Genomic DNA, 24,248 nt, shown 5'->3' with positions numbered 1-24,248 from the left:
GTAAGGGAGGGGATTGTAACATGGAAACACTTAGGTTGCCAATTTAGTAAAGCCACTATAAGTTAACATAGACTCTAACTAAGTAAGGTTTCAAAATTTTATTAAAAAGATAGTACTATCTTTTGTCTTTCGTAAAAAACAATTTCTTAACTGTCAAGCCGGAACCGAAAAAAAAAGCAATTCTTCAGCCAATTCTGAGCCTGGAATTTCCCGCCATTCACTTCGGACCGCCGCTGTTACCAATTAACTGTTACCTGTACTGCATGGCCAAGTGATCCGAATTAGTCATAATAGTAGAACGATCGCCGGATATTATGCCCCGGCGATTGCATTGATCGCATGCCAATTGGCTTTCGGCAGCGTCTCCGCGGAATTCCTAATCAGGTTGAGTGCCCCCAGGTTCTCTGATGGAAAGGCGTCTTAGTGGGGTGTCTTTATTAAATGAGTGACAAAATGCATACGGATTGCGTCATTTTCCACAAGCTAGTAGAGTATTAATAGAATTCAATAAAATTGTTGAGGTATTTCAAGACATTTTAAAAGATTGTTTTTTAAATCATTTATCAAAAAAATCTGGAAAAAGTCAACGTAATTATTTGTTTTTGTTAATTTATTCTACAAATTGTAATCAAGTCGAATGGAAATGATAAAGTTGTTTTATGTTACATAATATTCACTGTAAATAATGATTTGTTGAAAACTTGATCAGCGAAAGCTTTGACCGGCAATATCTGTCTGAATATCTTAGTATCTGCATCTCAATTACAATTGCTTTATAAACAAAGATACTCTTAGAATCTATTAGGTGGCAACGGAATGAAGCACCGTTTAAAAAGTGATTCCCAATTGACATGTCAAAGGGATCCGCTTTAATTTACCTTCATTAATGGAATATATCACTCTCCTATTTTAAAACACTTAATTGAGTCACAGAATTCCCGGGACTTGATCAATGATAAATTGAGAGCAAGGCAAGGTCGGATGGCAAACTCAATGTTATAATTTGAAAGCCTTTTGAGTCATTCTCGAGTGCTAGAATTTCCATATTTTTCGAACTATGAGAGGCTGAATCCTATTATTAAAAAAACACTGATCTATATTATTAAAACTATTTGTTTTCCATTTTTAGGCCGAGCTGGGAAAATTATTTCCCGGTCTGAGTGTGCGAATTTGGGTGATTTTGCGAACATTAATGATCTTGTGAACCCCAAATCTATAATGAAAAGCCAGTGCATTCATTTTCTCGCCGGAAGAAAGCCCTGAGAGCCAGTAGAATTCAGAGAGGCGATCTGCGTTAAGAGAGGAAGACTGCATATAAAGCTCGGCTTTGGGGGCCGATCGCTCAGCCGAAACGAAGACGCGATCGCTTTGGTCACGGAGGCCACGAAATTCGATAGAAAAGATTGAAGCTTCCGACGGTCAAGAGGCCGGCGATCGGATTCTCCAAATTCAGTGTGATAACGCAGCTCGGATCGTGAACAACGATCGTCTCCGGTGACCGGATATATAACCCGTATTTACTCAAAACACTTCGATCTCGCCATGAAAACAAATTCAGTTACGGTGTGCGGTGTCGGTGTTGTGATTACACTTATATCGTTGCTCTGTGCCACGCCCACTGCCGCCCAGTTCAACCAGCCGCGCAGGCAAGGTAGCCACTTAATTAGTAGAAAGCTCCAAAGTCGCCATCACTTTGCTTCGCCATATCTATCGCTAAAATCTGTAGAACTTTTACGTCTGATCCGATCTGATCGGTTTCGAGCAAACAACAAACCAGTTCCATTAACAACGCATCTCGGAATAACTAAATACAAATTAAATATGATCGTAAAAATAAACAAATTAACGCATTTGACTAACGATGGATTAAGATATAGCCCTCCAATCTATCTATATACTACTTTATATACACATCTATTCAATCTACAGTCTCAAGTTCAGTGGGAAGTTCGTTGCTCAAGTCTTTTGATTCGCCAGTTAATGCGGCAGTTTATATCAAGTGCAAAAATATAGAAATTAAATCTCGAGTTGTTGACAACCAATTTTTGGCCTGTTGTGTCCGAGTTCAATTCCAGTTCACGAAACCAGTCACCAAGGTCGCATTTTGTCTCCGACGGCGACTCTGACAGGTGTTTATTGCCGGACAGGCGTTCCCCTAGAGCACGTATCGGTTTTACCCGGCTTACAAATATATTTAAAATATATAACTTTAATCAATTGGTGTTGAATCGTTTTAAATCTCACATGTGAATGACACTTAAACATATATCACATTTTTCATTCACACTTCTTACTGTCAACGAAGGTGTTTCTTTGTAAGAAAAAGATAAATGGCCTAACTTTTGAAACACATTGTTGTGCGCAGTTTGACAAGCCTCTTTTCGCGATTTTAATTCAAACCTGAGTTCTCTCCGAATAAACAAAAGAACCTTTTTCCCAGGAGAACTATATATTATTCATAATTCAAATGGAATAAATAATTTGTATACTTAAGCTATTGTTTAGCTTAACTGCTTTTTTTTTAATATTTGTTGAGCCCCCACGAGTGCGATTTTTTGTTTTGTGTTTTGTGAGTGGTTTGCGCTAATGATAGCCTGTTGACATGGTCAGAAGTGCTAAAAAACATAAATAAAACCCCCATGTCGACCACTGACTCACCATAACTTCATTTTTTGACTAACAAGCCACGAACTTGTACATTTTACTTTCAAAGATTAGTAATTAAATCTGGAAGGAACATATAATTTTGGATTAATTATTAAGAAACTCAGCTTAAACTCAGCTTAATAAATACTATTTTTTTGTCCAGTTCGGCAGAACTGCGTCACACCCGAGAACTACTATGGGAGTTGTGTGGGACTGAGCTACTGCCCCCAGGTGGTGAACATCTTCCAGACAACCAGTCAGGATCGGGCCCAGCGCTATGTGATTGCCTTGCAGCGCAGCTGTGGCACCCGCAGCTTCAACGGGGATCCGGTGGTAGGGACTATTCTCTGACCTATCCTTCAACTTTCCTTTTCACGCTAAGCTTTTCTCCACATCTTCCTGTCATCTTAGGTTTGCTGTACGGCCCCCCGAAATAATCAGTTCACAGAGCGACCCCCTCCGAATACCTTCTTCCCTACAGATTCCACATTCGTTAATCCTCGGCCGCCTCCGCCGATCCCCAACGAGCCGGTCAATCCCTTCCTGCCAAACTTTTTCACCCAGCCCCAAACAACAACAACAACAACAACAACGACGACAACAACAACCCCGGCCCCAGTTCCGGTTAGTACAGCAGCCCCTTTGGTGGATTTCCGAGGACCCACATGTCGGGGACCGGACACCAAGCCCGGAAATTGCATTGGTAAGTGGCGGTTGTCTCACAATTTATTGCGAAAGATACTACACTGTTTTGAGGTTATTTTTAAAGCATTATGATTTAATCTTGAGTACTTCGCTTGTAATTAATTTAAATTAATTGCACCTTTCGTCAGATATCAAGAGCTGTCCATCGGTTTTGAGTCAACTGTATGAGAAGCAGCGTGACGAAGAGTTTGCCAAGTTCCTGCGGGCATCCAGAGCTATTTGCGGAAACCAGGGCAACACCATCTGCTGTCCCAGCGGACAGTCATCCACCACTCCGGCGCCAGTTCTGCCCAAAAATACGGACGAGATTCCACGACGTTTGCCGAATGTTGAGGAGGGATGTGGATCTACTGTCGGATATTATAAGAAGATCGTTGGTGGCGAGGTGAGCCGTAAGGGAGCCTGGCCCTGGATCGTCTTATTGGGCTATGATGATCCCTCCGGATCACCATTCAAGTGCGGCGGAACTTTGATCACGGCCAGGCATGTTCTTACGGCAGCTCATTGCATCCGTGACGATTTGTGAGTCCATACTATTTTATTTTATTAAATTCCTAATCACAAGTTGTATTTTATTTTAGACTTTTTGTGCGCCTGGGAGAGCACGACTTGTCCACGGACACAGAAACGAACCATGTGGATGTTAATGTGGCGAAGGTGAGTTAAAAACTATATAGATTAAATTAACATTATTAACTGTCTTCTCCCTAAAAGTATGTGGCCCATCCAGCCTACAATCGAAGGAACGGACGCAGTGACATTGCCATCTTATACCTGGAACGGAATGTGGACTTCGGCAAGACAATCGCACCTATCTGCCTGCCACACGCGCAGAATCTGCGCCAAAAGTCTTACATCGGCTACATGCCCTTCGTGGCCGGATGGGGCAAGACCCAGGAGGGTGGAGAATCGGCCACTGTGCTGAACGAACTCCAGATTCCCATTTACAGCAACGATGTATGCGTCGACAAGTACAGGGAACAGAAACGTTACTTTAGTAACGATCAGTTCGACCAGGCTGTAATCTGTGCCGGAGTCCTGACCGGCGGCAAGGATACTTGCCAGGGCGACTCTGGTGGTCCACTTATGATACCAGAACAGTATCAGGGCCAGAACAGGTTCTATTTGATCGGAGTGGTGTCGTACGGCATCGGCTGCGCCCGGCCCAATGTTCCGGGTGTCTACACCAGCACACAGTACTTCATGGACTGGATAATAGCCCAGGTCCAGGATACGCCTTAAGTTGCCGTTGCCATCTATGCCATAAGCTTCCACTAAGCCATCTTAGTGTACACATCTTGTCAGAATCGTTAAACCTAAGCTTAAGTTGCCTACTGCTCAGAAATGTAAACAAATATTTATACAATGTCCATAAAGGTTCAATAAAGGCCTGTTCTTAAATGTAAATTATGGGTTTTTAATGATCACTTTTTATTGTAACTTCCTCGATTTTCGGTATTGCTGTGATACTGCATCTCTTTCTCAGTCTTTGCAGCTCAGAAGGACGATTGATGGACTCCTTGGTTTTGTAAATAAACTCTACAACAAATTTATTCCTAATACTTACTATAATCATAATATTCACTTTAAATAAAGAGCATACAAATAAATAACTTATAGTTTAGTATTCTTGATAAAGGCGAGTACCCAAGATGATTAATGTAATAATCCCAAAGTATCTTAGTTTTTCACCTAAGCAGCTTTTGAGGGGAAAAGCTGTTAGAAAACATTTAGATTTGATTAAAATTTATAAAGCTTGGCTTTAGATGCGGATTAATCAGAAGCCTGTAGCAGCTCCGTTGATAAAGTTTAAAATAAATTAAAAAGTGACACGTGTATTGTTTTTTAACTTAAGATAATTGATCCACATAGCCATGAAATATATATCGGAAGCATTGCACATATTATTATTAATTTCTGCCACGCCTACTGAAGCCCAGCAAGGTAGCCTGAAACGTTATAAAAATATTTATAAAGAATTTAATTCAATATATGTTACTTGTTGAAGTAAACAAAAACCTGTTACGAGCACGAATCATCTTCGATTAATAAATATTAATATCCAAAGTGACCCTCAATAACAAACTGAACTAAAACAATGTTTCCCGAAAAGGTTAACTAAATACTGTTTACTTGATTTTTAGTTTACTTACTTAAACATATATTATTATTCAAGTTTGTTGCTTAAGTTCTTTGTTTTTATGCGAGAGAACAGTTTGGAAAGAAAGTGAAAAGTTGATGAAGCAAACATAATTTCTTAGAAAGATAAAAAATAATACAATTATTTCTAAAATGTGTAAAACCAATGGGTACTTCTAAAAAGTATAAGTACTTTGTAATAAGAAGAAGTCAAGTTTGCTGCTTAAGTCTTTTGTTTTTTATGCGTGACAATAACTTGGAAAGTTTACAACCTTTAAAGTAGAAGTATGTTTTGTATATATTTTTACCAGATAGTCAAAGCTGCATCACTCCAGATAATAATTATGGAACCTGTGTACCTTTGAGCTACTGCCCCAAGGTGGTTCTCATATACCGGGCTACAAGCCAGGATTTGGCTCGAAACTATGTGATTGGATTGAATCGCAGCTGCGGCACCCGAAGCATCAACCGGGACCCATTTGTATGACTTCCTACGTCTTTTAATAACAATATTATTACTTTTTTACACCAAAGGTGTGCTGTTCTTACGCCATAAATGACCAGCATGAAGAGCGATCTCAAGCAAATCCATACCATCCCCCAATGGAGTCAACTTTGGTCAGTTCTAGACCTGGGGAATCAATGGTATCCCAGAATCCATTGATTTCCACCCAATCTAGAAGCAACAAAGAAAAGGAAACAACAATTCGAACTATTTCTCCAGTTCCGGTGGAAACAGTCACTCCTGTAATTGATTCACGAGGTTCCACTTGTCGAGGCCCCGATAACCAGCCTGGAAATTGTTTGGGTAAGTTGCATGAGATTCGAAATAAACACAATGTATTTTTGGGAAATGTTTTTCTTTAGAAATCAAAAGTTGCCCAGCGTTGCTGACCCAGCTAACTGCAAGGAGAGGCGATGAGAACTTTTTTTAATTCCTTCGAGCTTCTAGAGGAATATGCGGCAACCAAGGTCACCAGGTTTGTTGTCCCAATGAAGAGGCTGACACCGCTATGCGTTCGATTTCCTTAAAAGATATGGATGAGGTGCCACGACGCCTGCCAAAAGTGGAGGAAGGATGCGGTGTATCACCGTACCAACTCAATAACCCCTACGTTGTGGGCGGTAATGAATCACGCCGGCCGGGGGATTGGCCCTGGATTGCACTTTTGGGCTATGACGATGGCTCCTTCAAATGTGGTGGCAGCCTAATCACTGCCAGGCATGTGCTTACAGCCGCCCACTGCATCCTCGATGATCTGTTAGTAATGACATTTTTAAGCTCATAGGATTTATTAACATATTTTCTTTTTACTAGAACATTTGTCCGTCTGGGAGAATTTAACCTTTCCACCGACGCAGAGGCTCCTCATATAGACGTTAACGTGACACGGGTAAGAGATAAGTTAACAAACCAAGATATATGTGTCCTTAATTGATTTCCTCTTTCCAGTATGTATCTCATCCGGACTACAGTCGATGGAACGGGCGGAGTGACATCGCCGTATTGTACCTGGAACGGAATGTGGAGTTTACCAAGGCTATTCTGCCCGTCTGTCTTCCCCATAGTAAGGATCTCCGAGAGAAATCGTACGTGGACTATTGGCCTATTGTCGCCGGATGGGGCAAGTTAAAGGAAGGGGGTGAACTGGCCACTGTGCTAAACGAGTTGCGGCTGCCGGTCCTCAAGAACGAAGTCTGTCTGGAAAAGTATCGGGCTCAGAATCGCTATCGCAATGACAACCAGTTCGATAGCGCCGTAATCTGTGCTGGATTCTTAACCGGAGGCCAAGATACTTGCCAGGGTGATTCCGGAGGGCCACTGGTGGTCAACGAACTTTACCAGGACGAAGTCCGATTCTATCTGATTGGAGTCGTTTCCTATGGCATCGGGTGTGCTCGAAAAGATGTACCGGGTGTCTATGCAAGTACCCAGTACTTCATGGATTGGATTGAAGAACAGGTCCGAAATACGCCATAAATCTAAAGAATACTGGAAGTAGCACTATAGTTACAATATTGTTTTTTTCTAAATTCTATAACATTTGTATTAAATAACTTTCTTATATAGTAAAGAATATAGATGATGAAGCCTTTTGATAAATAATCCTTTATATTAAAGTGCAAATATTTACACTCCTAGCTTTGTTCTCAGGACATCTAATCCCTAAGTCCGATGCCAGAAGGCAGTACGGACTGTCCTACCCTAAAATCTTATGCAAATCAAGCGCAAGACGCTGCTCATCAATCATGTTTGTAATGATCACGGACCCAGAAAAAAAGGAGTTTAAGACAAGGATATGTAAATGCAGGGTAAGAAGGCAGCCGCTGTCCCTACACATGAACTGCATTGTAATTGCTCCGGCAGCCACAAGCGGATTTGCATAATTCCGAATAAGATCCTGAAGGAATGATCTCCTTTCGTCCCGAAGAAACCGCTGCCCTCAAATGTTAAACGTATCGCTTGGGCTCCATCTCCTTGCAGGCAACAAAGGGTTACCTTCTACCCCAAAAACCATTCTTCTGGGGCCCTTTCTCCATCGGCAGATGAACAAATCAAATGCCAAGAAACAATGCAAGACGAATCCTTTTAAAAGTCAGAGTACGCCTCCCGCGCATTTGTGGCCACATGGTCGTGTTCCTTTTGTGGGGGCCTTTGAGATTCAAATCGCATCTGGCAGATGGGTTTCGTTTAATTCAGGAGAAAGTTCATTAAACTGCATTTTTCCTTTTACCTTAACTCATCGGAATTCTAATTAAGATTCAATCACAACAGCGAAAGTGAATCATCATCATCAATAATGCCAACAAAAATTTGCATAAGCGAAAATCTTGAAGAAATTTGCATTCCTAAACCCACAAGGCCACAAGGGTGTTAATTTCATCATTACACGAGTCCCATCTTAGACATCTTTATCGCCTGTCCCAAGGATTTTCGCAAGGACCCTAAAAATTGGCAAGGGTTGGCAAGGACATTATTACCCTTCTGCGGCGTCAAGAGGCGAACAAAGGAATTGCCCACAATCGCAAATGTAAACACGATCTATCAATATAAACGGGTGTGCAATTGTGATCTATGATCCCGATGATCTTTCAATTTGCGATGATCAATCAGGGCAATAGATTCTGGCATTCTTGTTGACTGCTCTGTTTTTGTTGAATGTAAGGCGAAGTAATTTGATACGAATCTCAAATCTTCCTTTTAAAAGAGTTGTCTATCTTGCTGAGGATTATAAATTGTTTTATTAAGTAAAGAAAGAAAATGACACAACTTTTCTGGACAAAAACGATGAAAAATGCATTAGGGCAATATGGCCCCAATGATGGCTATATCTTTGGTTTATCTATCCTAGATTTCTTCTCAAAATTTCTGGGGTGTCCCCTTCGAAATTCGGCGGAATGCATGGGAGGGACAATATGGCCCCCAGTAATGGCTATATCTTGGTCAATTTGTATCCGATTCTTGAGCGGAATCCCTTAAACGGTTCATAGATAGATTCTCCATCAGTCTGCATCATAATCTGAGAACACCAATTTTTTTAGATTTTTTGTCAAAATTTCTGGGGTGTTCCCTTTAAAATCTTGAGGAATGCATGGGAGGGACAAAATGGCCCCCTATGATGGCTATATCTCTGCCAATTTTTATCCGATTCTTAAGCGGAATACCTTAAACGGTTCATAGATAGATTCTCCATCATTTTGCATCGAAATCTGAGAACACCACATTTTTTAGATTTTTTGTCAAAATTTCTGAGGTGTCCCCTTCGAAATTTTAGTAGATATTTTTTTTATTTTTGTTTTACTAGATAATTTTATTATAGGATAAATAATAATTTTATTACAGTGTTTAGTATAAATCACAGAACCTAAAAACTAATAATTGACTTTAGATGCCTAAAACAAAATTTCCTCTTGGACGAATCTATGCTAAGTGAATTGCACTGGAATTGTAATAGTTTGGATGTGGCCTACGCCTGGTTTTCCATCCTAGGGCTAGGCCTCCGGTGACGCGGCATTCCGCTTGAGGGACAGAACCTCGTTCAATGTGGGACTGAGGGCCAGGGCGGGATTGGCCACAGCTATGATGTTGTCCCCGGCAGCCGAGATAACCTGAACTCCACGGAGAACTGAGCCCGAAGTCGAGCCACTTAGATCCACCGAAGACTCCCGTGGCGGCGGAGATGTCTCCATCTGGCGGGAAACTGGCGATCGCTCACTTTCCACTCCATTGCAGGGCGTCTGGGGATGGGGATTGGGAGAGATGGAGGATCTTAATTTGGGGCTTTAAATGGGGAACGGAATGCCCACGTAGAGCTCCAACACATACTCACTGGCATGGTCGGCGAACTGGAGTTGCTGAAGGAGAATCTCGAGTCATTATCCTCGTAGTCGGCCGTTTTACCAAGACTGTTAGAGAATTTTATAAAATTAATTTTTAGTGATATAAGTTTAGTGATATAAAAATAAGTAAAATACTCACGAAAACTTGGCTATCTCGGTCAGGTCAAAAGGCGGCTTGGCAAACTTTTGGTACATGGCAAATAAATTGTAGCGCGAGTCCTCGACAGCTTCCTTTTATAAGGATTGGATTTTTCAACAAGATCAAGGATTAAAGTCTCTGTTTCTCTCTTAGAGGCTAACATGAAGCTAAGCGTGGCAAGAAGGCAAAGGAGTGGAAGAAATGAAGTTGTTTTTGGGCCAAGGAAGAAGACACGTGGATCGTTGGTTGGAATTTTCGTAGGATTTATTTATTGACTCAACAGTAAGGAAGGTACAACAATATATTGCAAGAGGACTACCGACTAAATAACTTGAATTAAGACGTTTGTTAATAGGTTGGCTTAGTAGAAGTGTAAGTTAGAATTTACAAACAGTAAAAAATTAGTTTTCAACAATATATAAAATCAACCAGTTATCAAAATATTCATTACATACTAATAATACCAAGTCAGTAAAGATTAAAGGATTAATAATTTTTGTTAACATTTTTTTAGATTATAATAAATAGCTCGAAAGATAAATATTATTTTTCAAAGTGATTAGAAGGGTTTTAAGATGTTTTAATGTTTAACGGGGAAGCTTCCGCTAAACAAAGACTAGTTCTACAATCCAGATACTTTTTTCAAAATCTACTAAAAATGGAAAGTGAAAACATTTCCCAAATACGTAAGATGATCCCTTCCCATCATGGGCGAGATATTCTGAAAAGAACTTCTCCTCGGTTTTGGGTTAGTAACTGTGTTTGGCAATCTGGTAAGCTGTAAAGCAAATTTTGTGGGTTATCAAGGAGTCCCCGGATTAGGAGGACTCCGAAGCGAAGCTGAAGCACTGCACCGGCGACGGATTGAACCTACGGCTCTACGGAATCTAGCTTCCTTACCCGGTTCAAGTCGAGGGGCATCTGGGCGGCCTCCGTGGAGGAGAGTCGCTGCCTCTTGGGCGGCATGGCAGCGTCGCTCGACTCGCAGTCCGTGTCGCTGGGAGGAATGCTGCTCGATCCGCGTCCTCCACCCCCTCCGGCTGCCTGGCAACTGCCCGGCAACTGGGTCAGAAGGCCTCCGTACCTAGCAATGCTGGCGGAATGACCGAATCCAGCATCCTTAACGATTTGACGGGCCAGCGGGAAGAGCTCGTCCCGGCGAGTCAGCAGCCAGATGGTGTGAGGATTCCGGCACAGCTGGGCGGCTGCCTCGTTGACGCACACCTCGTGCAGAGTGAGGGGCTTCTCGGGCCGCCGTTTGCAGTCGAAACGGCCGTAAATGGCCGAGTACTTACGGATCTCGTCCATGCGGCGGGGATCGTTCTCACCCATGGCGATAACCTGCTCTAGTTCCCGGGTAGTGCGCTTCCGGGTGGTCTGGGCACGTGGCTCCCGGTGGGGCAGTTGGCGGGCGATCTTCTCGGCACACTGCGTGATCCGCTGGATCTGCATCTCCGTCAGCACGGGAGTCAGCTGGGGCGAACTGGAGGACACCTGGTGAGCGGTGCTAACGGGTGGCAGGCTACTGTTTGTGGGGGGATGGGGGCTGCTGGTGAGCGGGGTGGAGGGCAGAACCAGGGGCACGGGCACGGGCACAGCGGAGGGACAACTGATCTGGGTAATCATGGCTGCGGGGGCAGAAGCGGGAACCGAGGCAGGTGCCAGCACAGGAGCCGGCGTAACCGATGCGTGCTGGAAGGAGGAACCTGCGGGATTAAAGGAGGGAAACTTTTGGCGGGGTAGGGCGGGAGTGGCGTCTGGATTGAAGACCAACGCTGGCTTGGGCGGCGTTTCGCATAGACCTAGAGAGTTCAAACAATGAGATGGCTTTTCATTTAATATTATTATCCTGGACTTACCCAGATGCGGAAGCATTGGACCTTGGAACAGGCCTGGATTGTTGGCCCATTCGTGGAGAGCCTTCTGCAGGCGGCGGACGTGGAGGGGCTTGGAAGCCATGCCCACCAGGGCCATGATCTCAAGGAACTCCTCCTCGCCGGCATCGTACAACTGCTGCACGTCGTCGCCCCCCATCTCCAGGAGCGTGTCGTAGTAGGCCAGGAGACTGGCCCTCTGGAGCACCCGGTACAGCTGCACCTCCGCCTCGTTGCTCGGTCGCGATGTGGTGATCACTGTGAAAGATAAAAAAAAAACCAGAACAGGCTTAAAAAATTGTTTCGGGTAAAAAAAATTATATTTATTAAGTCCTGGCCTGCAACGTTCTCACAATGTTGGCAGGCTATAAGAAAAAAATTTTAATTAAATTCGCTTTTTTTTCTACAAAAAAAAAAACCCGACGGACGTCTGGACCCTAACCCTTTTTCGGGCAAGGCCAGCAGAGTAAAAAGTAGAAAAAAAAAAACTCGAAAAGCCCACAAAAAGGATGAGGCAAGAGCCGGGAACCAGCTCATCTGCATAAGCAGCGGCAACGGGGAGAGCGAGACGGGAATTCAACCCCTTCTCAGGGACGAAGGATCCTATACCGGATCCTGTACCAAGGGATTTTAAGTCGGCGAAACTCGTTAGAAATGCGTCACGCATGCTGGAGGACAAGAGCAAGGCCAGCAAGGATTCAAGCCTGTCAGGATCATTTTAGTTTTGTCTCATTTATTTATTTTTTTTTTGGTTTTATCACTTTCGATTTTAACCCAAAAAAGAGTTAAGAGGAAGGGGTTAAATAGCGATCGAGGTAGAGAGGGGTTAAAATTATGGGATGCGCCTTAAATTCATAGGAACTTTTCTGCAGCAGCATCCAGCGATTTATTGCTCATACTAATGAATCCCCCAGTTACTGTTATGGCAGCGCACAGCTCTAAATGGACGACAACGTCGACGAGGATGACGAGGATGATGATTATGTCAAATCGTAAATAATTATGTGAGAATATTTCAGGCGGCGACAACTGCCAGCCAGCAAATGGCTCCTCCGAACCCGGCTTTAATTAATAGAAAAACGAGCTACTTGGCTGGCAGAAAAATTATAACAAACTCTGTGCAGAAAAAGCAGCGTACATCGATGGCCTAGCCATCTCCTCGGCGTCGAACCGGGTTTTTGTGGCAAGTTCCAGTGGCAAGTTGAAGCACCAAAGCCCCAACCGCATCCACCAACGACAGACACCAAGGATTCTCACTTTGCGTCATTAACCCACGCTCTGCGCCACGGGGTTGTTACAATTTATGGCCTGGACCAAGAATTATATGCATTCTTGGCCACTTTAATTGGATATATCATAAATAGTTTTGAGAAACAGAAATTTCTGTTGACAAGTTTCTCAGGCGAAGTGATATGATTTTGGGTTTAAGATTAAAGAATAAATTTTAATAAATAACAATAATAATATTATAATTTTGTTATATATCATTTTATCCATTTTAAGTTAAACTTATTTGTTCCTTTGTAAAAAAAAACCCCACATCAACTAAGGGTTAATGCAATGGCCACACTTCTGGTCTAGGCCCCAATCACTACACCTCTCATTCCCACTCCTTGGGCTCCAATTCGCTCCACACGCGGGTATTTAACGCAGACCTGCGTAAGTCGGGAGTCTGCCGGAGTGAGATGGGCATACGTTTGCAGCAATAAATAAATGAGACGTGATTTCAATACACAAATAATGCCATGCCCGGCATCCAAAAGGGGGGGGGTCTGTGAGAGGGATCTCAAGTGGGGACACTCAGAGGTTGTCCTGCTCCTCCAGCTCCTCCTCCTATTCTTCTTTCGCTTCTTCAGCTGCTTCAGCAGCGAATTGTTGCTGATTTTTTATTTATTTAATTTGCGGGTTCGATGGGGTTTTTTTTTCCCCCCAGCTTCTTGGGATGCGTTCTTCTTATTTCTTTTGCTGTTGTTGTTTTTGTTTTTGTTGTTATTGTCATTTGCTAAATATGCTGTTTTTATGCGAACGGCAAATGGTAAAGATGGACAAAAAATTAACTGCAGTAACTTTTTAGTTGGCACTTGGCAGCAATAATGACATTCGACGCCACATACCAAGCAGCTGCCCAGCCAGGAGCAGCAAGGAACAGGCAAGGAGGGCAGGATAGCCAGACATCCAGACAGAAGAGATGCGTGTGAGTATAGTACACGGTGAAAAATTTCATAAAAATATTAAAAATAAAACAAGTCTCTTTTACAGATAACTAATCTCTTTAAAGTCCCTATCTCTACAGAGAAATATTGACAGTAAAGAGTAATTTTTGCCAGTGTACTTCCGCATGTGTGAGAGTCCAAGTGTGCCGGTGTGGAGCCGGGCAGTCAATCGTACGATCGCTTCGATTATGGGCAAAAAGTAGACGCCGGACCGCAGACTTTGACTTGGATCGGGAACTTGGGACCTGGAACCTGGGACCTGAGACCGACCCGGGAAGATCGGTGTAGCCCTCCTCCACTGGCTCTCGTTTTGGCCTCGGCCATTGGCAATGGACAAGTAACCGAAACTATTTCTCATATACAACGATAAATTAAAAGCCAACTTTTTCAACGACCAAATTCTTGTCGATCAAAATTCCATTGGTGGCAATAACTTGGCCCGTACGTGCCAATGGCCAATGGCCCCATCGGAAAGGACCACTCGGCCGGCCCATAACTAACATAACCATAACCAGCACAGCAAACGAAATATTGCCGACTTCTCAAAGACAAAAAATTGTTTTGAAATCTAATGTTTGAAAATTGAAATCATTTAACGTTCGGCTTATCCCTTATTTTGTCCGAAAAAGTTAAATAAGCAAAGGGTTGCCAGGAGCTTTAATTACTTTTAATAATTATCCCCTGCTCGGCGACATTTTTTTCTCGTCCTTTTTTAAACGAGGACGCGTCTCGTTGGTGGATTCCACCCCTAGAGACGGAGATTTTTTCAGATTTGGTTGCTACCCTCACCGCTTGGGGTGAGTTTTTTTCCGTTTCATTTTCACCGTTTTTGCCTGTCACCCCTAGGACGTGGCCTATCATCACGAGGTCGATCTAACGGTTGCCTAGCCCCGGCATCTTACCTGGATCCTTGAGCCGATCTCATTGGATGCCGTCTGCCATTGCTACCTGGCGGAGTCTTGGGCCTTGAGCGTTTATGCAAAACGGGAGACACCCCGAGCAATCGGCACCGAGGAAGTGCAAACCGGAATGGGAACCGCAATGCTTTCTGAACAAAATTGCCTACTAAAGGTAGCTTTTTTTTTCGCTGCCATTGTTATCACAATGAGGTCCGTTAGGGTCAGGAACCAGCTTCCTAAATTCGCAGAGTTTCCGTTACATTATCACATAAGGACAGAAGGACTTGAGGAACAATGGTAAGCTCGAGAAAAGAGCGCGAAAATGCAGCATTTGGCTGGAGCTTCATATTTTTTCTTTTAGAGAAACTTGATTTAGAATTGGATATGGTCCAGAGGAAAATCTATTCAAGTATTCAATGAATTCAAGTTTTTTTTTAAAAGGTATGTGTGCTTAAAGAGCCTTCTTTTCTTTATATATCTATAGTTTTTAGGATTTTTTTCTTGAATTTTTAGATGGGTCTATAGTATCTGATTAAAACGGATTATGATTTCTAAAGTTTCCAAACTCTATATGAATTTATAGATTACGATTAATTAAATAGCATTAAATCTCAAAATGAATCCTTAAGAATCCTTTATAATTCTCAAACATCACAGATAAAAACTAAAACTATATTTAAAAGAGACTAACTTTAGTACTTACTTGTGCCATTTGCATTCCTTCCGAAGATCTTGCCCTGCGGACTCAGAATGGGACTGGAGGAGGCCGAAGGAGCTCCGGATAGCGATCGCTGACCCTCGGACAAGCCACTGGCCAGCGAAAGATTATACAGATCCTCCTGCTTGGCCACCTCCAGGTTCGTGGTGAGGAGCTGCGACTGTGTGACGGGGGCAGGAGGCGTGGCAGCGGCAGATGCACATGCGGAAGCGGATACTGTGGCAGATGCGGTGCAACTGGAGGCGGGTTGACTTTTGCTGCTGGTACTGGCCGCTGGCGAAGGACTCGAGACAGACACTCTGGACGCGGTGGTTGTGGTTGGAGTAGTGGGGGAGTTGGCCTCCATTTTTGTGGCTTGTTTATGAACTATGTCCTTGCCAAAAAGGCGAGTTAATTTAGCACGAGTTGGACGAAAGGCGAACAAGAACCAGGCACAAACACAAAGGACTAACACGAAATGCATGCAAGCTAGGATCAAGGATGTTGGTGTTAGGATCTACAAAAAGGATACACTACAAGACTACACTAGTTCCCTATTGAGAGCTTCTTAATCGGGAAGAATCACGAAGTGTCGAAGAGAGACGCGCTAGTCTTGAACGATCTCTGCATCCGCTCAGCTCGAGGCCAGATGAACTTCTGGTTTCAGATCCCAGACTGGACAGCTCAGGAACCCTTTCCGAATAGCCGAAGCCAGTCGAAGCCCAGCCGAGCGGTTCTCGCTTTCGTTTTCTTCCGAGGGAAGAAAAACTCAGCACATTAAATCAAAAGGGTTACAAACGGGGATAAAAACCCAAACAAAACAAATCGAAGCGAGAGGGTGAGGGCAAGGATTGGCCTCCAGCCTGCGACTCGAGGGTTAGTTTTTTGCAAGTAGCTCCGGTTTCTTAAGATACTCTTATTAGAGCTGAGAGAGCTCCTCAGTGAATGCTCAAAGTTGAGCCATCTGCCAAGGTTTTGAGTGAGTGATTGTGCTCCGCCTCTTGGGAATCACTCAAAGATCCGTCTAGTCTTGGGTGTTGGGTATCCCTTTAAGAAGATCCTTTTCAGAATCATTTTTTTTATGATATTTTCCGTTAAAATTCTTTCAGAATATTTAAAATTTTATCAACAGCCAAAATTTGCATAAATTTGTGGCCAAAAAAATAAGGATACAAGAATTTTCCCATGTCAAAGGATTTAATTAGAATCAGTATATAATTTTCTATTTTTTTCTATTAAAAATGTGAAAATCTAACCGTTACAAACCATTTGAATATTTTCCTCTAAACCAAAAAAATATCATAAAATTCCCTTAAAATAAAAACAACTTTGGATTACTGAAGATTTTCTTTTTTTGTATTTATTTTTTATATACAAAAACAGTTATCAAATAAGGGGAATACTTTTTTAAAGATTGCCGTCTACGCTATCGATAATCGTAATAGTTAATATAGTTGTCTTCTGGGTTGGTATCTTTAGATTAGGGTTAGGTATGAATAGATTACACTAGGATGGGTTTACGTTAGCAGTCGAAGAGCGCAGAACCCCTGGTTACTATCGTAGGGTTCACCCGGACTTTCTAGGTTCGGGAAATCGCCACAAGAGCGGGGTTCCTGCCGCACGAAATGTCAGTGTCCTAGGCGAGATGCCTCACTATAAATTGTTTACGCTGATGATCTGGTTGATCCAGCCGATGAACGAGGACGTCTTCACATAGACACCGGGCACATCCTGGCGACCGCAACCGAAGCCCCACGACACCAGGCCGGCCAGCTCGAAGAAGCCATCGTCCTGGCAGACCAGCGGACCGCCCCCATCACCCTGGCAGGCGTCGTGTCCCTCTTCTCCGCCGGCACAGAAACTGGAGGCTGGCAGGATGAAGATTTTCTCCGTCACAGCATTAACTTTCCGGATGCACTCCGTGTCACTGACAATGGGGATCTCTGCCTCGCGTACTCTCAGAGGAATGGGCCCAGCTGTGAAAGGATACGAATATTTTTGATTATTTCTTAAGTGGTTTTGGGTATTCCTAGACTCACCTTCTCCCATGTAACCATATCCTGTGACTGTGCAACGCTTGCCCGCCGCATGACTGACTCCTCGGGCGGGAAGACAGACCAAACAGACTCCATCTCGGAGCTCCGCCTGGCCATGGAGCTTCAAAAGGGCAATATCGTTGTCCAAGGTCTGGCTATTGTGGTTGTGGTGGATGTAGGTAGTGGCCACACGAAGGGTTTGGGCGCCAGGACTTCCATATTTCCGGGTCAGATCGTAGTCGCCCACACGAACGTAGATGGCATCTCCGGAGCGAACAATGCTGTTGTTTAAAATTAAAAAAATATATTATTGGATTTGAAATATTCTCATCCTAAAGGATACTCACTTGGTAACACAATGAGCAGCTGTCAGCACCCACTGGGTACCGATAAGGGCAGCTCCACAGAGGTACTGATTCAGGGAGTTGATCAGAGCCACCTGCCAGCACCACTCTCCATTCTCACCATCCTCGCCGCCAACGACGCGTGCTCTCCGCCGGCCTGTGAAGTTGGACGGAAGGGCGGACAGGGAGCGCTGCTGGTAGTAGTCCGGATAAACCAGTTCCGGCCGGTCAGCCGAGTCCTGGTGGTTGTGGTAGGAACGCAGCTGGTTGCTCTGCAGGCTACTTGACTCCACAAGGTCGCCGAGCTTGTCGTTGTGGATCTGAATGGGCACAATGGCCGAGCCCAGGACCAGTCTCTCGTTGGATTTGTTGAAGTTCATGGTGTAGGGCACGGCGGAGGTGATCTGCCGGGCTGTGCGCTGCACTCCGTACTTGGCACGGGCATAGGACACCAGATTTAGAGCCTGGGAGCGTCCGGTGCGCAGAGTTCCCTTCACGCCGCAAACGTACTTGGAGTACACGTGCGGTCTGGGCGTCGTGGTGGTGGTGGTGGTCGTGGGGGGCGTGGTCATCGGTGGTTGCGGTTGAGGCGGCAGACCTGGCCCGGAACCAGGATAATAGTCCGCATAGTTAGGTGGTGGTGGAGGTGGTCCGGGCTGATAGGGATTGGGATGATGTGGCGCCATCTGCGGAGGTGGTGGCGGCATTGGTCCCTGCGGCTGGTTGCTCATGTAGGAGTAGGGCGGGCTCTGGGGCGGATAGGCCTGCGGAGGTCCTAGCGGACGGGGTGGTGGCGCCGGATAGTAGGCGGTGTCGTTGCGAGTCTGGAACTGTTGCTTCTCAAGGATCTTGCTCTTGGGAGCACAGCAGATCTGGCCAGACCGCTTGCAGCGGAACAGATCTGTCATTTCGGCGTTTTCTGCAGCAAAAATTATTAAAATTATTAATTCGATTCATTAATTCATGTTTTTAGCCTTAAACTTACTGAAACAGGTGAAGCTGAGCAGACTGACGATGCAGGATCCGGGGCATTCCTCTCGGGGATCCGGACTGGGCGTGTTGGGCAGGACATAGGGCGGAGCTGTGGGTGGGGCAGTGGGCGACGGTGTGGGCGGAGGCAGCTTAGGCTTCACGACTCCGGATCGCGAATTGTCGCAGCACACGGATCCCTTGGCGCATGTGGTGGGTGTGGAGACCAGCACCGAAGGACGCTCGCAGAAGGCGGCCATGATATTCAGCAAACAGAATCCAGGACAACGGGGCACCTGAGGCGGGGCCTGTGGCGGGGGTGGTGGTGGAGCTGGCGAGTTCAGGGTGCTCTCGGCAAAGGATATGATCTGGGAGAGGAGATCTCCGCCCTGGGTGGATGAGGAGGGCGGCGGCGGTGGAGAGGCTGGGCGGGCTGGCTTGGCCGCGGGCTTGGGAGCGTGCTTAATGGCAGGCTTGGTGGGCGGAGGCTTGGAGGCTGGGGCCTCCGAAACACTTCCAGTCACACAGCAACTTCCCTCGCCCGGACAGAAAGCCTCGGAGTCGATGTCATCGCAGAAAATGGCGAAAATTCCATTCATGCACTCGCCCTCGCATTCCTTAAGCACTTGCCCCTGACCCTGTCCGGACTTCAGTTTGTTGCTCAATGGGGGCTCTTCCTCCTCCTGGTCGTCGTTCTCTTCCTCCTCATCCTCTTCGTCCGCCGCCTCCGTGGTGGTCGTCGTGGCAGGATGCTTCTTATGCTTGCTCGGCTTGGGAGAGCTGTTGCCATTGGTTCTGGCTGGTTCCGGAGTCGTAGTGGTGCTGGTTGTGGTAGTAGAAGTGCTGCTGGTGGAGCTGGTCTTAGCAGGAGCATCTTTCACGGTGATGGACTGGTTAACCTTCAGGTTGCTCATGTGTTCTTTTGGAAACAAAAAGTTTAAATAGTGAGTGATTTCTAGGGATTATATTTTGATCCTTACTGGCTGGTATGTAGATGTCCTTTGGCAGCTTTCCGTTCGAGTACTCATCCAGGGAGACACAGCATTTGGTGCCCTCCTTGCAGAGACCATCGCTCGTCAAATAGGCTTCACAGTACTCCGCTATACGATCTGCCACACAAACTCCCGTACAGTCTTCTGGAAAGTTTACAAAATTTATGAATAATATTAGTATAATCTTAATTCTTAAGATTCTTTAAACCACTTACTATTAGTATCATCTGTCTTGGTGGCCTCTTCTTTGTCCTTTGGCTTCACGGTGGCTGCTTTCTTGGTGGTGCTTGGCTTTTTGGTGGTGGCGACAGTGGCTTTTGTGGTGGTGCTACTCACCGGTCGCTTGGTCTGTAGTTTTGGCTTGGGCTTAGGAGTGGTTGTGGTGGTTCGCTTAGTGGTAGTAGTAGCCACTGTTGTGGTTGTCCTTTGCGTGGTAGTTCTGTGTGTGGTTGTGGTGCTGGCTGGAGTTGTGGTTTTCGGTGTTGTTGTCGTCCTCACCGCTGTGGCATTTTTACCAGCTATTAGAATTATTTTTTAAATTAATAATTAGCTCTTTAATAAACTCATAATCTTAAATCAAATTAACCTGGAGCATTTTCAATGCAGCACTTCATGCTGGGCGAGGGACAGGGCACATCGTCCAGGACTTCGTAACAGATTAGGGTGGCCAGGGTGTGGACACAAACACCAGGACAGTCCTTGGCATCTGCCGTACTTGTGATAGTGTCCAAAAGTCCTTAAAATAGACAGTTTATAAATATTAGAGATTAATAATTTTAATAATTTCTTACCTGATAGAAAACTACCAGCGAGGGACTCATCTTGCGCTTGGGATGGTGACGGGCCACTGATTAGCAGAAGACTGAGAGTCAGGGGCAATAGGAGACTGCTCATGGTGGTGCTCATGGGATATCTTGGTTTATTTCGATGGTCCAACATGGTCAGCACGTGCTCATTGCTTGGCGAGAACCTGCGAGAAAGAGAATCAGAGAAAGGCGGAGAGACGTGTGAGGTAATTAGCGGTGGTCAAGTGAAAGTCGGGGCACTGCCTGCCTGCCCGCCTGCCGCGCCACTGAATCATCACCCGAGTCGGGTAACCCAAGCCCCCTGTGACGTAATCCGGCAGCTTGGGGCATCTGCCCCAGCCCCTGAAAGAGACAGAGCGAACGGTGGAGAAAGAGATGGAGTGGCATCGAGATCATTGGCCTAGAAAGAGTCGCCGCCTCAAGATCAACGCATCTCTCTCGGTGGCAAATATGTGATAAGTTGAAACCAGTTTCGGTTATCCATTCTGTCCCGGCGATATGCCCAGGCGGCAGGTGCCCCATTTCAATATTACGTATACGTAGCGGTGCCCCACCGCCTCACGGGCCACACAGCCATCCAGTCCCGGCCTAATCAATGTATGTATCTGGGTTGCCCAGAACGGGAATGAAGAGACAGCCGTGGAATGAATGGGGAAGAGCCCCAAAACTGGTTACACACGCCACACCATTTATGACCAAAAACCACAAAAGACCATGCAAATAATTATGGCCACGACAATGAACCCCGTTCAGAGAGCCAAAATGTGGGTAAAAGCCATCGCACACAGTATATATAGCATTCTTGGCCCACAATTAACGAAACTGACCGTTTAATGAATGAAATAGAAAGTACTTAGTACGAAATGAAACCGCACTGACGATGGAGATCTCTAGCGAAAGTGCAACACCAGATGACAGTTGGTTTTCAGTAGCTTGGAATCGGATTCGGATTCGGAATCAGAGTCGGAATGGGAATCGGTCTTCCCCACCATCACCATCACGTGCCGGTTGAAAAGCTTTCTACAACAAACCGGAAATTTCTTGGCCAAAAACGATTGTTATAAAAGAAAATATTTTGCTAGTTAATCACACAATTATGTTTTGCATTCTTCTATTTTTGAATGAGACATTACGGATTGATGAGTTTTTTAGATAGAAGAAAAATAAGATATTCCATTGAAATGATTGAAAAAGAATAGCTACAAGATACAAGATAGTTTAGTTTATTCTTTCAACTAATGCCCTTTGGTTAAAGGAACTAATATTGTTTAATCTTCTAAAACTTAGAATAGAATTCCAGACTAATTCCCAATTAAATATGTATCTACCAATTTAAAAGTCTAAAAATAATATCTGAATATAGAAAACCTTTGTCCATTTCTATCTAGAAAGTGACTGTAATTTGAGGGAAATAGAAAAGAACCTAGAATCGCTCCTCAAAAGACGTCACGTATTTTGGGTCAAGACGTTTCTCCCGCTCCCTATATCGCTTCCGCTCCGCTCCCACTTCAGCTCCCGCTCCCATTCCGATACTCTCTTCTGGCCACATTCTTCCCCCCATTCTGTCAGTTACCACGCCTACGCCACCATGAATACCAAGTCCGGCACCAAAACCGATAACTAGGTCAGATGCATAAGGCGCGACGGCGTTAACACCGATCGCTCTTGGCTCATTCGGTTCGGTTCGGTTCGGTTTGGTTTGGGTTCTTGGCATTTGTATTATGGGAATCACTTGAAATTCCAGTTGGTCGAATACAAATACGAATTTGAATTTCACGCGAGTGGAAAAGAAAAGATTTCTTTCAAAAACAAACACAGAACGATTAGGGTTAACTGTAAACGACACACACGCACACCGTCATACACTGTAACTATCGTAGTTGATTTGGTCAACTATTGAAGCCACTTTTCAATTTGCAAAATGCCTTGTTTTTTTTTTTTTTTTGGTATTTATGTTGTTGGTTTCTTTCGTTTTTAGCACTTCCATAAAAGTCCCGAGAAAGACACAGAAAACGCAGAAGACCACGTCAAAGAGGAAGAAGAATTCTTCGCCTTAGACTTCAGTCTCAGTCTCAGTCTGAGAGTCAGATCAGCTCGGCTCTCGAACAAGTTAAGCGACTTCTTTTTCTTGGCATCGCCACTGGCCACTACCAATGGCCACTACCAATCTCCATCTCTTTTCTTTCTTCTGGGAAGAAGCGATCGGTTCAGCTCATAACGGTAAGCGGCAGAAGCATAACTGTCCGATGCCACCTAGCCATAGAAGCATTCCCTGGAATTCGGAATCCGTAATCCGGAACCTGCACTCCGGAATCGGGAATCGGGTATCTGGAATCCCTATATCCAGACAACCACTGAAACACGCACGAAAGATATACTATCTAGTTACTAGCACTCACAATGTATCCTAAAATAGAGCAATCCTCTCGATTAACTATTGTATATTGTATCTTGTATCTGGAAGATGCGACTGCACCTTGCGAAAGTCAAACGCCGACTGACCAGCGCTCATGGTTCTCGAGAAGGCCTGGCCGTCAGCTCAGTCTTCGGAGAAAGTGTGTGGAAGAGCACCACTCTCTTACCACTCTCTTACCACCTGTTGGCTTGAAAGTGCGTGGTTACCTGCCTCGGACCATCTATTCTTTTTCTTTGAGCCATAAAACACACGCAGAAATTCCTGGGGATTGGTTCACACCTTTGCCACTTTACGGGGCGACCATTTTGCAAACACATTTTATTAGCACCCCTTGCAAAAAAAAAAGGTAAAAGTAGAAATCGAATTACCCCCGGAGTGTGCCTACTTTACCGGATTATTAAAAAGATATTAACCCCTATCGGAATGCCTTGCCAATTTTTGCGCATTTGCATTGTGGCCGCGGCTTAGTTATGCAAATCTCAAGTGCAAGATATCCTTGCAAACATCTTGTTACATATGCTAATTTTGGCGAGTCCTTCGGAGGACCCTAATCCCGATCTCGAGGAGCTGTTGACGTTTCTCTGTTGCCAAAACATTGCAGAATGTAATTATGAGATCGCGAATCTAATGAGAAACTAACTGCATTTGCATATGGCCTGGGAAAGCGGTATAAGCCGATAGAAAAGGGATTTGCGGTGGGTTTGGCAAATTAGTCATTCAGTTTGAAAGGGAGATTATTTTTTGAGAGGTTTTAGAAGAAGTTCTTAGAGAAGTTACTAATACATAGACATATTTTGAGAGGTTTTTAGAAGGGTTTGTAATGAAGATCCTATTACATGTATCTTTTTTGAGAGATTTAAGGAAGGTTCTTAGAAAAAATCCTTACAAATAGAGGAGTTCTGTCCGTTTTAAAAATATAAAATATAATATGTTTCTATCTATAGTATAGACTATCTATAGTAAGTAGTATAACAATTAAAAAAATGATAAACATATAGCTAATTAGTGATATATATAGCCGACACCCATTTC

The 24,248-nt window shown here is 44.4% G+C and overlaps 3 protein-coding genes and 1 pseudogene across 6 annotated transcripts; 2 read left to right on the top strand and 2 right to left on the bottom strand.

The window, feature by feature from the left end:
• Positions 1-1,344: 1,344 nt before the first annotated feature.
• Positions 1,345-4,758, top strand: LOC6493426 (venom protease). 2 transcript variants are annotated; one of them, XM_001957688.4, is made up of 6 exons: positions 1,346-1,651; positions 2,810-2,979; positions 3,058-3,349; positions 3,480-3,873; positions 3,933-4,008; positions 4,066-4,758. In XM_001957688.4, the coding sequence occupies exons 1-6, from the start codon at positions 1,543-1,545 to the stop codon at positions 4,591-4,593; spliced, it is 1,569 nt and encodes a 522-aa protein (XP_001957724.1). In that variant the 5' UTR covers positions 1,346-1,542; the 3' UTR covers positions 4,594-4,758. The 2 variants fall into 2 exon arrangements, with proteins under 2 accessions (XP_044571050.1, XP_001957724.1); XM_044715115.1 differs by lacking the exon at positions 2,810-2,979 and having other exon boundaries at positions 1,345-1,651; positions 3,128-3,349.
• A 394-nt stretch (positions 4,759-5,152) lies between these two features.
• Positions 5,153-7,584, top strand: LOC6493427 (annotated as a pseudogene).
• Positions 7,585-9,276: 1,692 nt separating this feature from the next.
• Positions 9,277-16,357, bottom strand: LOC6506521 (NGFI-A-binding protein homolog). Of its 3 annotated transcripts, none has more exons than XM_032454602.2 (6): positions 15,660-16,355; positions 11,830-12,102; positions 10,871-11,772; positions 9,971-10,062; positions 9,822-9,897; positions 9,277-9,729 (listed from the first exon to the last, which is right to left on the bottom strand). In XM_032454602.2, exons 1-6 carry the CDS (start codon positions 16,135-16,137, stop codon positions 9,484-9,486), a joined length of 2,067 nt encoding a protein of 688 aa, XP_032310493.1. In that variant the 5' UTR covers positions 16,138-16,355; the 3' UTR covers positions 9,277-9,483. The 3 variants fall into 3 exon arrangements, with proteins under 3 accessions (XP_032310493.1, XP_044570481.1, XP_044570480.1); XM_044714546.1 differs by lacking the exon at positions 15,660-16,355 and adding an exon at positions 12,983-13,300; XM_044714545.1 differs by having other exon boundaries at positions 9,285-9,729; positions 9,818-9,897; positions 15,660-16,357.
• A 630-nt stretch (positions 16,358-16,987) lies between these two features.
• On the bottom strand, positions 16,988-23,329 carry LOC6506519 (protein masquerade). Its single transcript, XM_032454493.2, has 9 exons — positions 23,200-23,329; positions 20,786-20,964; positions 20,581-20,730; positions 20,210-20,512; positions 19,983-20,138; positions 19,019-19,921; positions 18,037-18,952; positions 17,693-17,970; positions 16,988-17,629 (listed from the first exon to the last, which is right to left on the bottom strand). Exons 2-9 carry the CDS (start codon positions 20,931-20,933, stop codon positions 17,307-17,309), a joined length of 3,177 nt encoding a protein of 1,058 aa, XP_032310384.1. The 5' UTR covers positions 20,934-20,964; positions 23,200-23,329; the 3' UTR covers positions 16,988-17,306.
• Positions 23,330-24,248: the final 919 nt, after the last annotated feature.

This window comes from Drosophila ananassae, chromosome 2R (assembly GCF_017639315.1).
Source record: "Drosophila ananassae strain 14024-0371.13 chromosome 2R, ASM1763931v2, whole genome shotgun sequence".
NCBI classification, from domain to species: domain Eukaryota; kingdom Metazoa; phylum Arthropoda; class Insecta; order Diptera; family Drosophilidae; genus Drosophila; species Drosophila ananassae.
The sequence above is the reverse complement of the archived record's forward strand: the minus strand, read 5'-3'. Positions and strand labels throughout refer to the sequence as shown.